At 46.9% G+C, this 12,536-nt stretch overlaps 1 protein-coding gene across 1 annotated transcript in view; it reads right to left on the reverse strand.

Annotated features, from left to right (window-relative positions):
• The window catches only part of RNF207 (ring finger protein 207), a 201,278-nt gene that overhangs the window by 186,456 nt on the left and 2,286 nt on the right, over window positions 1–12,536 (reverse strand). Inside the window, exon 2 of the mRNA XM_063943427.1 lies at window positions 5,072–5,264. Coding sequence (XP_063799497.1) covers window positions 5,072–5,262 — 191 coding nt within the window. The 5' untranslated portion in view covers window positions 5,263–5,264. The remainder of the gene's footprint in view (window positions 1–5,071; window positions 5,265–12,536) is intronic.

Raw genomic sequence — 12,536 nt, forward strand, 5'->3', positions numbered from 1 at the left:
AGGATGTAATTATGTGACCAATGGTCAGGAGACCGCCAGTCCCAATACCTCCCCCTACATCTCATCCACTTTGAATCCTGACAGTCAGCATGCTGACTAGCAGGGACTATTCCCACCAAGCCCGCAAGGGGCTTACTGCCCTCGCCCCCCCCTTCCCCGGCCATCTCAATACTGGAAGCCCGGCGTCGGTATAGTGAACAGCGGTCTCCTTACCACCGATTACACATACCCATCCCCCCAGAAATGCCCATTTCACAGATAGTGTGATCTGTCAATGGACGGATAAATCTGCACAGATAAATGGTGTATCTGTACTGTAATGTAGGTGAAGGGGGTGCGGCCCTCCCCCCAATTATACTGTCTGTGGCTTTTCCTCTCTGTCTCTCCATCCTCACATCCTCCCAGCATCATTGATTGACTATAGGGAGACGGAGCAGGAACATGCACCCTCACATCAGTGTATATACAGCATCAGTATGCCTTACATCAGTGTATATACAGCATCTGTATGTCTCACATAAGTGTATATACAACATCAGTATGCCTCACATCAGTGTATATACATCAGTATGCCTCACATAAGTGTATATACACCAGTATTCCTGACATAAGTGTGTATACAGCATCAGTATGTCTCACATCAGTGCATATACCACATCAATATGTCAAACATCGGTGTATATACAGCATCAGTATGCCTCATATCAGTGTATATACAGCATCTGCATGACTCACATCAATGTATACACAGCATCAGTATGCCTCACATCAATGTACATCAGCATCAACATGCCTCACATCAGTGTATATGCAGAGCCGGCCACAGGCATAGGCAAACTAGGCAATTGCCTAAGGCATCTGGTATGCCTAGGGGCATCAGCAGCTTCTGCTGATTAAAATGACATGCGGCATGCCTATATTCTGTGGGTAGCATTTCATATGCAGATACAGCCACAGTCACACACAGTATATAGGCATGCTGCATATCCTTTTAATCAGCAGAAGCTGCTTGTGCATCCTAGCCACATAGCAATGCAAATAAGATGCATTTTCATTAAAAAAATGTGCCCGACGTTAGCATTGAGGCAAGATTTATGAGGACACATCTGTATACAAGCAGAGGCAGAGGTCACAGTGTTAGTGGCAGTGTGAGTGTTGTGTGCATGTGAGTAGGTTGGTTGTGCAGTAGTGTTCAGAATATGTGTAAGGAGCATTATGTGTGTCATGTAAAAATGCATTAATAATGAGCAACATATGTGTAAGGGGCACTACGTGTGTCATTATGTGTATAAGGGCATTAATAATGTGTGGCATATGTGTAACGATACTACTGTATGTGTGTCATTATGTGTATAGGGGCACTAATAATGTGCAGCAAATGTGTAGGGGGACTATGTGTGTCATTATGTGTATAAGGGCATTAATAATGTGCAGCATATGTGTAAGGGACATTACGTGTAAAAGGGCATTAATAAAGGTTTTCATAATATCTAAGGTGCATTATGTTTATAAGGACATTAATAATGTGTCTCATATGTGTAAGGGGCATTACTGTGTGGCATTATGTGTATAAGGTGCTCTACTATGTGGCGTTGCGTATAGAAAGGGCACTACTGTGTTGTCTAATGTGAATAAAGAGCAATAGGGCATGGTGTAATGTGAATAAGGAGCAATTCAGTGTGATGTAATGTGAATAAGGGGCTCTACTGTGAGGAGTAACGTTTATAAGGTAAAGTGATACTACTGTGGGATGTAATATGAATTATTGACACCATCACATGATCAAATTTGAATACAGTTGCAGTACTGTGTGGCGTAATTGGAATTGGGGTTACTATTGTGTGGCCATGCCCCTTCCCAGCAAAAACACTGTCCTTTTTGGGCTGTGCGCCAAATGTGCGAACTGTTCCTATTTAAAATATAGGGGGTACAAACACCAAAATAAGGACTGCTATGGGTGAGGGGTGATGGTGCTGGGAAAGAGGTGCAAGGTCAGAGGCGGAACCAGCGGTGGTGCTAGGGGGCACCAGCTAATATCTCGCCTAGGGCATCATATTGGCTAGGGCCGGCTCTGTGTATATGCAGAAGTTGGGCGAGGGGCTCAGAACAGCGGAGGAGGTGTGACCAGAGTGCTATGTGGTTGTGGCCAGTGACATGTGGGCGTGTACACCCAATACACTGTCAGCCCCAGCGTCCCCCTAAATACCTAAAAGTAGAAAAAATGCATAATTCTCTGGGGAAAATAAAAATAATATAATGATTTATGGCAGAGCATGTGGCCAGCTGAGTGGCTGGTTATCATCATGCTGTTATGATTATGGGCCAATTATTATGTGGGGCTATAGTCCACTCCAACCGGCCCCATTGTTAATCTAGCCCTGCTCAATGGGGAACTTGCGTAGGATCAGTCTTTGGGTGATATTCAGGTTTATTAGCAAACCAAAAAAAGCACACTAATGGGCAAAACCATGTTGCACATTAAGAGGGGGGCCCCGGGGATAAGTACCCCGGGCCCCCCTTTTTAAAAGGGCCCCCCGCAGTCGCCACAGATCGGATCTCTGATCCGATCTGTGGTGCTGCGCTCCCGGCTCCCGGGAGCCGGCGCGGCGGCTCCACCTGCAGGGCAGCTGAGTTATAGCTGTCCCCACTTTCCTTGCAGCGGCGCCGCGGCTGCACGTAGGGACTGTGTAGCGTGTCCAGGGAGGACAGCTGAGCGACGGCTCAGCTGTCCAATAATCTGTGCAGCAGCAGCAGCCTGTGGCTCAGCCATTGGCTGGGCGCGCAGGCTGCATGGAACAGGGAAGGCAGCGCATATGGAGCCTTCCTGCGCCCAGCCAACACCCCTATACACTGGACCTATCAGCATCAGAGCAATAGTTGTGTGTGTGTGTGTGTGTGTGTGTGTGTGTGTGTTTATAAATATATATATATATATATATATATATATATACACACACAGTATATGTCAACTTATACACCAATGTTTCTGGGCTTCCCGTGCTGCCCCGCCACCGCCCTCAGTCCTTCTTCACACAATCGCCTCCTCCGCACCATGCCGGCCACAGCCTCCGCATCCACTGCACCGCAGACCACAGCATCCTCAGCACCACCGCTACTAAAGAGGTAATCTTACCCTGCTGCCTCTCTCTCCCTAGTCCCTACTGTATGCCCTTGCTGTCCCTCTCTCTGTCACTCTCCATGTCCCTATGTCCCTGCTGTTACTTTCCCTGTCCCTCTGTCACTCTCCCTGTCCCTGTTGTCACTTTCCCTGTCCCTCTGTCACTCGCCCTGTCCCTGTGTCCCTGCTGTCACTTTCCCTGTCCCTCTGTCACTCTCCCTGTCCCTGTGTCCCTGTTGTCACTCTCCCTGTCCCTGCTGTCACTTTCCCTGTCCCTCTTTCACTCGCCCTGTCCCCCTGCTGTCACTTTCCCTGTCCCTCTGTCACCCTCTCTGTCCCTGCTGTCACTCTCCCTGTCCCTGCTGTCACTTTCCCTGTCCCTCTTTCACTCGCCCTGTCCCTGTCCCCCTGCTGTCACTTTCCCTGTCCCTCTGTCACCCTCCCTGTCCCTGCTGTCACTCTCCCTGTCCCTGCTGTCACTTTCCCTGTCCCTCTTTCACTCGCCCTGTCCCTGTCCCCCTGCTGTCACTTTCCCTGTCCCTCTGTCACCCTCCCTGTCCCTATGTCCCTGCTGTCACTCTCCCTGAATTTTGCCTCATTCCATGTGGCATAATGTGAATTTTGGCTCATTCAGTGTGCTATAATGTGAATTTTGGCTCATTCAGTGTGCTATAATGTGAATTTCGGCTCATTCAGTGTGCTATAATGTGAATTTCGGCTCATTCAGTGTGCTATAATGTGAATTTCGGCTCATACAGTGTGCTATAATGTGAATTTTGGCTCATACAGTGTGCTATAATGTGAATTTCGGCTCATACCGTGTGCTATAATGTGAATTTCGGCTCATACCGTGTGCTATAATGTGAATTTCAGCTCATACCGTATGCTATAATGTGAATTCCGGCTCATACTGTGTGCTGTAATGTGAATTTTGGTGAATTTTGGCTCATACTGTGTGCTATAATGTGAATTTTGGCTCATACTGTGTGCTGTAATGTGAATTTTGGCTCATACTGTGTGCTGTAATGTGAATTTTGGCTCATACGGTGTGCTATAATGTGAATTTCGGCTCATACTGTGTGCTATAATGTGAATTTCAGCTCATACCGTGTGCTATAATGTGAATTCCGGCTCATACTGTGTGCTGTAATGTGAATTTTGGTGAATTTTGGCTCATACCGTGTGCTATAATGTGAATTTTGGCTCATACTGTGTGCTGTAATGTGAATTTTGGCTCATACTGTGTGCTGTAATGTGAATTTTGGCTCATACGGTGTGCTATAATGTGAATTTCGGCTCATACTTCAAATTTACCACCCAATTGTAATTTTCTTTGCAGTAATTAAAGACGTTATGATTTTAATTTGAGAATTTAGGGCCCCACTGTCTTAAGTACCCCGGGCCCCCCGAAGCCTTAATCCAGCTCTGCAGGTGGGGCAGATGTAACATGTGCAGAGAGAGTTAGATTTGGGTGGGTTATATTGTTTCTGTGCAGGGTAAATACTGGCTGTTTAATTTTTAGATTTCAGTTTGAACACACCTCACCCAAATCTCCCTTTGTCTGTAGCTGCACAAATGTAAGGGAGAGAATGGTAGGATGGATGATGTGAGTATGAGGGGGTTAATAGAGAATGATAATGAGAAAATCATATTACCACCCCACTGGATACAGCCTCTCACTGGCATTGCACAAGATGTATTAGCGACAAGAGACCGAATAAAAGAGACAAGTACCGAGCCGCGTTCGCTGCTCTTGGAACAAATAGCAAGCATGCTGCAGCGGTGGATTTGTATGTGCTATTAATTCTAGAGGAGAACAAAAACAAGCCATGCTATATAGCTATAAACACTTAATAAATGATGGAAAAGCGAGATAGGAATTTTGCAATGAACAGCAAAATATTTGATTAACACCACAACAGACAGCATTGGGATCTGTTCCTCGTCACTCACCCGCAGAGAGGACAGGTCAGTCGGTTGTCTATGGCCCGTCCGCGGAGACAGCTTGCACAGAAGTTGTGGTAACAGTCCAGCAGACAGGGATGTTCATATTGTTCATGGCACAGGAAACAGGCCAGCGGGTGGCAGTGAGCCTTATCCAAGTCATGTAGAGTTTCCAGGGGAGAAAATATCCCTCCAGACATCTCTATGAAGGCAGAACATACAATCAAGTCACCATCACATAGATGCACAACATATGGGGGTGATGTATCAAGCAGTGTAAAGAGTGAATAAATGTGAACCAATGAAGAAGTTGCCCATAATTAGCAACCAATCAGTTTTGAGGTGGTTAATGTTTATTTAAAAGTAAACATTAACCATACCTATTTCTAACTTATCTACGGGGGTTGGGTACAAAATCCCGGCAGTCACAATCCCAACAGTCAGCAGCTTTCCGACAGTCAAAATTTTAAATACAGACATGCGGCTGCAGCAGTGGCGCACCCAGGGGGGGTTTCTGAGTACCCAGAAACCCCCCTCCACCAAAAAGAAATTTTTTTTTTTTTTTTTGCTGCATGAGTATTATTAATGACTGTCTAGCGTCCTCTGCAGCCTGCTTTCTTCCTGGTGGCACTTGCAAGTGCAATAAAAGTTTACTTTATTTTAATTATAGTACATATATATATCCATGTGCATACATATATACACATGTATATACATACATACATATAAACACACACACACACATATGATATATATATATATATATACATGTGTATATATATATATATGTGTACTGTATGTGTGTGTACATATATATATATATATATATATATATATATATGCATGTTTAATTACCCAAAATGCCTACACCAATCCTGTATTATGCTTTCTGTGTGCTTAAGGTTTTCTTTTATGTCTGTGTGGCTTATCTATTGCTGTATTACTTAAGTCCTCTGTATCATGTGTATTGTTTTTGATGTCTGTAAAGCGCCTTGAGTCCTGTTGGAGAAAGAGCGCTATATAAATAAAATTATTATTATTATTATTATTAATATGCTATGTATATGTGTATATGTGTGTGTGTGTGTGTGTGTGTGTGTGTGTGTGTGTGTGTGTGTGTGTATATATATATATGTATATATATATATATATATATATATGTGTGTGTAGATATATGTGTATATATACACACACACAGACACACTAGTTTTACGGACCCAGCATATACTGGGTCATCTCAGTCCCCACCCCCGTGATTGGCTCCGCCCAGTTCTGGAAACCCCCCCATGCAAATCCTGCGTTTGCCACTGGGCTGCAGCACTGTCCAAAATTCAAATAGAAGAGCAACACCAACTGCCACCCCAAACACTGCCAAACATCACCAGTCGGCAGTAGGTGTGGCTCCCCTATTCGAGTTTTGGACTGTGCCGCAGCCCCACCTCTGGAACCGCCACCGCTCTCAACTGCTGGGATCCTGACCGCATCCCATCTGCGGAGATGGATGTTTCAGCACACAAGTAAATAACATCAATTATAGATAGTCCTCAAAACAGTGCAGGGAGGTGATCCTGGGGGCTACCCAGCTGCTCGGGGAGCACTGGGCACCCCCCCCCCCCCCCCCCCAAAAATGACGAAAACAGGGGACAAGCCACGTCCTCCCATACAAGCAACGCCTCATACAGCAGAAGCCATGCCACATTTCTGGACACGTGCACCAGGGTCCCAGAGATGAAGTCAGCAAATGTATGAGATTCTGAGTGGGTTGCTGCATCATCCGTGTGTGTGTCTTTTGTCGGTATTGCTCCTGTGACTTTAGGCAAACACCATTCCCAGCCCTTCCCTGGTGTGCAAACTGCGTCTGACTGCACTAGGACTGAGACTCCCACTTTGTGCTCAAATACCGCTTGGTGTGGCTTTAATCGTAACCACCCACTGCACTATTGAAACTGGCTCCAGCCCCACGCTAGGTGCATATTCTCCGTCAGAGCTTGGCTACAGTGTGAGCGGTTATATGTCCGAGTTCACAACCAGTTCAGCGACACAACTGCGGCACTACCACAACACGCTTATAATAAGAAGTACCATTTCCGTGCATGCACAGTCACCTCACAGGGACACCTAAAACATGATCAAGATATTTCTTTGACCCAAAAAACAATCCACTCTACTGCATCGATATGTAGAAAGTGGATTGAACCACAACAACCAGCTAGCTTTTAGCTGTATCGTGCAAGTTAGATGATGACAGCAGATATCCGATTGGAACAGTTGCTTCCAGATTGATAAAACACTTATTAATCAAAATGACGAATAGAAGTAAGACTTTTCTCAATATAAGATTGTCCTTTGCCCCGTCCTCCTTTCTATCTTATCTTAGACAAGGATAATACTTCAGCGTTAGAGCAGAAATGGATGCTGACAGATAGTGGCCAAATCAAGTCAATGTAAACACATTGGGGGTAATTCCAAGTTGATCGCAGCAGGATCTTTGTTAGCAATTGGGCAAAACCATGTGCACTGCAGGGGAGGCAGATATAACATGTGCAGAGAGAGTTAGATTTGGGTGGGTTTTTTTTGTTTCTGTGCAGGGTAAATACTGGCTGCTTTATTTTTACACTGCAATTACGATTGCAGATTGAACACACCACACCCAAATCTAACTCTCTCTGCACATGTTATATCTGCCTCCCCTGCAGTGCACATGGTTTTGCCCAACTGCTAAAAAAATTCCTGCTGCGATCAACTTGGAATTACCCCCATTGCCACGTATGGTACCATAACAATTGCACATTTTCTGTGGGTTTGCAAGGAAAAACTTCAGATATCGCTGGCCACAATGTGCAGCCCAAAATTGGCACATCGCAACCATTTGAATTGCCCTACAGACAGGGCCGGTGCTAGGGTGTTTGGCGCCCTCCTGCAAACTATAAATTTGCGCCCTCCCACACTTTATAAAGGGGCAGCGTACGCTGGAAAAAGGGGTGTGTTCTCACAAAAGGGGTGTGTTCTCACAAGGAATGGGCGTGGTCACACAAAGTACCCCCATTTCAATTAACGCTACACAGTAGCACAATCGTATTCACATTACACAGCAAGTAGTAGTGCCGCTTATACACATAATGCCCATAGCTAGTAGTAGCACCCTGTATACGTAATGGCCATAGTAGCAGCGCCCCTTATACGTAATGCCCATAGTAGTAGCGCCACTCATATGTAACACCGATAGTATTAGCGCCCCTTATATGTAATGCCCATTGTAGTAGTGCCTCTTATGCGTAATGTCCATAGTAGTAGCGCCGTTTAAACATAATGCCCACAGTAGTAGCACCGCTTATACGTAATGCACATAGTAGCAGTGCCGCTTTTACGTAATGCTCATAGTAGCAGTGCTGCTTTTACGTAATGTCCATAGTAGTAGTGGCGCTTATATGTAATGCCCATAGTAGTAGTGACGCTTATATGTAATGCCCATAGTAGTAGTGACGCTTATATGTAATGCCCATAGTAGTAGTGACGCTTAAATGTAATGCCCATAGTGGTAGTGACGCTTATATGTAATGCCCATAGTAGTAGTGACGCTTATATGTAATGCCCATAGTGGTAGTGACGCTTATATGTAATGCCCACAGTGGTAGTGACGCTTATATGTAATGCCCACAGTGGTAGTGACGCTTATATGTAATGCCCACATTGGTAGTGACGCTTATATGTAATGCCCATAGAAATGGCACTTATACAACCCCCCCCCCCACACACACACACACACTCTCTCTCTCTTTCCCTTCACTTACCTAACAGTCTGGCTGACCAAAGCAGCAGCAGCAGCAGCCTGGTCCTGTGTAGCTCCGCCCCGCCCCCATTCCCGTGTAGCCACACACCCTTTTCGGCCCGGACCAACCCGACAAACCCCGCTGTCACAGGTGAGGGGGAGAGGAGGCTCCAAGCTGCCTGCCGGCGCTGCTGCCTGTCATATAGTGTGACAGGCAAAGAAGCCGGCAGCAGCAGCAGGGGGGGACAGGCCGGCACAGCAGCAGGAATGCAGAGCAGAGATAGCGCCTCTCCTGGCCTGGCGCCTACCTGCTCTGCCTCCCTTTGCTGAGCGGGTAGCGCTGGGCCTGCCTACAGATTTTCATAGTTTCTCTGTAACCCTTTGGTAGTCTTACCATAACGGTACCCGGTCTTTAGGTCGAGATCACTTAGGTCGACACCCATTAGGTTGACCACTATTGGTCGACATGCATTAGGTCGGCGTGGTCATTAGGTCGACACATGACAAGGTCGACATGAGTTTTTCACAATTTTTTTTTTTTTTTTTTTTACTTTTTCATACTTTACTATCCACGTGGACTATGATTGGGAATAGTAACCTGTGCTGAGTGCAGCGAGGCACCTTGCCCGAAGCATGGCGAGTGAAGCGAGCCATGCGAGGGTACACGGTGTACTAATTGGGGTTGCAGGTCACTTCACGAAGAAAATGACACACAAAAAAACAAACTCATGTCGACCCAATGACCATGTCGACCTATTTCAGGTGTCGACTTAGTCACTGTCGACCAATAGTGAGAGACCTAATGACTGTCGACCTAGTTACTGTCGACCCAACGAACCACACCCTACCATAACGGATGGGATGCAGCAGTGCTAAAACTGCAGCATTATGCGTCATACAATTCATGTGCAGGCGGTCTCCCGGTTCCTAGACCCACACCTCAAAGGACAGCTCTCATCGGGACAGCTGTCCTTTGCTAAAATATTCATGAATACAGCGTTAGTAAATGCAGATTTGCATGCGATGACTGGTAGGATGGAAAGCAATGCATCATGTATTCCACCCAATGGCCCTCATTCCGAGTTGTTCGCTCGCTAGCCGCTTTTAGCAGCATTGCACACGCTAGGCCGCCGCCTACTGGGAGTGAATCTTAGCTTAGCAAAATTGCGAACGAAAGATTCTCAAAATTGCGAATAGAAAATTCTAAGCAGTTTCTGAGTAGCTCGACACTTACTCTGCCACTGCGATCAGTTCAGTCAGTTTCGTTCCTGGTTTGACGTCACAAACACACCCAGCGTTCGCCCAGACACTCCCCCGTTTCTCCAGCCACTCCCGCGTTTTTCCCAGAAACGGCAGCGTTTTTTCACACACTCCCATAAAACGGCCAGTTTCCGCCCAGAAACACCCACTTCCTGTCAATCACACAACGATCACCAGAACGAAGAAAAAACCTTGTAATGCCGTGAGTAAAATACCAAACTTCTTAGCAAATTTACTTGGCGCAGTCGCAGTGCGAACATTGCGCATGCACAGTTTGCGGAAAATCGCTGCAATGCGATGAAAAAGAACGAGCGAACAACTCGGAATGAGGGCCAATATCTCTTCGAACCAGGACACTCAGAAATTACACAGGTTCCGTGGCTGCTGACTTCAAGCCTGCATTTCACCTTTTAATAAGCCACAGAACCTGTATAATCCATGAGCAACCCAGTTTAAAGGGATATTATGGTAAACCTACCCTTCGGGGGATATTTACTATTCAGCTTGTTCAGTATTAATTCCTATTGACATTTTAAAGCTAAAAAATGGAAAAGTAGTGCCGTTGTCCGTAGCAACCATTATGATTCTATAAGGTTTATTTAATTAATAAAGGTTTATTTTCATCGATTTGAAATCAATCTTTAGTAAATAAACTCCATGCTATCATTTTCTATTCGAAGTGTTTCCCACTGCAACCAATAATATTCTTACTTTTTTTTTCCAGTTGTGTAGGATAAATGACAGCTATAACCTGAGTAGTCGCTCCGGGCAAAACCTCCAACGTTCCTTTTTAGAACTTGCAGTAAATCTAGCACTAATACCCGTTTCACATCGCAATGCTGGGTCGCACCCGGGAATTGGAAACGGGTCCTTCCAGTGTGTAACCAGGCATTGGACCCTTACTCACTAGCTTCCGGGTTGCCATTGGGGGCAAGGACCGCGGCGGCATCGGGGGCCGGTGCGGAGGCAGCGTTGGGAGATGAGATCATCTCCATGCCACCTCTGCCTATACGGCGAACGGGTCCCAGGTTGCATTGACCTGGCAATCTGTTCACACTGCAACTGACCTGGTAATAACCCGGGAATAACCCTGCTTAATTCCCAGGTTGAATTACCGGGCAGGCGACCCATGAATTTGGCAGTGACCCCTTTCACATCGCACAGTGACCCACGTCGACCCGGCAATATACTGGGTCTATACTGGGTTATTTGTGAAAGGGGTATTAATGGTTCACAAAACCCCTTCCACTTTGCTTTAAAATTTCATAGTTGCCTACCCTCCCGCATTCTGCAGGAGACTCCCTGAAATAGTAGCAATCTCCCTCACTCCCTGAATAGACCAGCAATCTCTCTGATTGCACCTTATCCCTATTATGTAGCGGTTACCTTCTTGGGGGGAAAAAATAAAAATAAATCAGAGATACATACATTCAAATGGGATCATCAGTGGGGATGCGGTCAAGATGCCGCCGGCCGGAATCCCGGCGGTCGAAATACCGACGCCGGAATCCCAACCGCCACAATCCCGACATATTCTCCCTCCGTTGGTGTCCACGACACCCATAGAGGGAGAATATAATAGTGTGCCGAGCGTAGCGAGGCACCGTGCCCGCAGCGTGGCGAGCGAAGCGAGCCCGCAAGGGGCTGCGTTCCGCTCGCCACCCCTGTCGGGATTGTGTGGTCGAGATTCCGGCGTCGGTATTTCGACCGCCGGGATTCCGGCCGGTGGCATTTAGTACTGATCCCCATCAGTACCATTCCCCTGCATTGGTTATAAGGCACAATGGGGCAGATGTATGAAAGTGCGCTGTGGTTTCCGCTGACCACAGCGCACCTTAAGCCTGCATTTAGCGCCTCCTCCTAATGTATGAACGGCGTGTTAACGCCGTATGGCCTGGCCGCCGCGCGCCCCCGCCACTTACCGCTACCCCGCTGTAGTGAACGGGAGACAAAGAGCAGAGGCAATGTATGATTGCCTCTGCTGTCACTTTTCGTCTCTTGTGGACGCCGGGCGTAACGCCTCCCCCAGGCAGGCGATGAGTGCCAAATGTGCACTCGCTGAGTTTTTTTTTCTTTTTGTCAACAAACTTTACTGTTCGTGGCCAGTAATCTGCTGGTCCACAAACATCACCGCGCATGCGCCGGGGGCCTCCTGTGGCGCAGACAGGAAACAGGAGAGAAGTGCGCATGCGCACAGACTGCGGCGCTGAACCCGGGCGAGCCGATGTGGGAGGTGCGCTACCGCGGGACAGGTAGGATAACGCCCTCCCACATCGGCGGGGGCCTTAATTATACATTGTGGCGGCGGCTGCGGGCGTATCACCATGATAATGTGGTGATACGCCCCTGGACACATAACGTCCATTAGGACGTTTTTTCATACATCACCCCCTATGTGGGAGACGTATGAAAAAGATCCTAACGGACGTTATGTGCCTGGGGGCG

This window comes from Pseudophryne corroboree, chromosome 10 (assembly GCF_028390025.1).
Source record: "Pseudophryne corroboree isolate aPseCor3 chromosome 10, aPseCor3.hap2, whole genome shotgun sequence".
NCBI lineage: Eukaryota > Metazoa > Chordata > Amphibia > Anura > Myobatrachidae > Pseudophryne > Pseudophryne corroboree.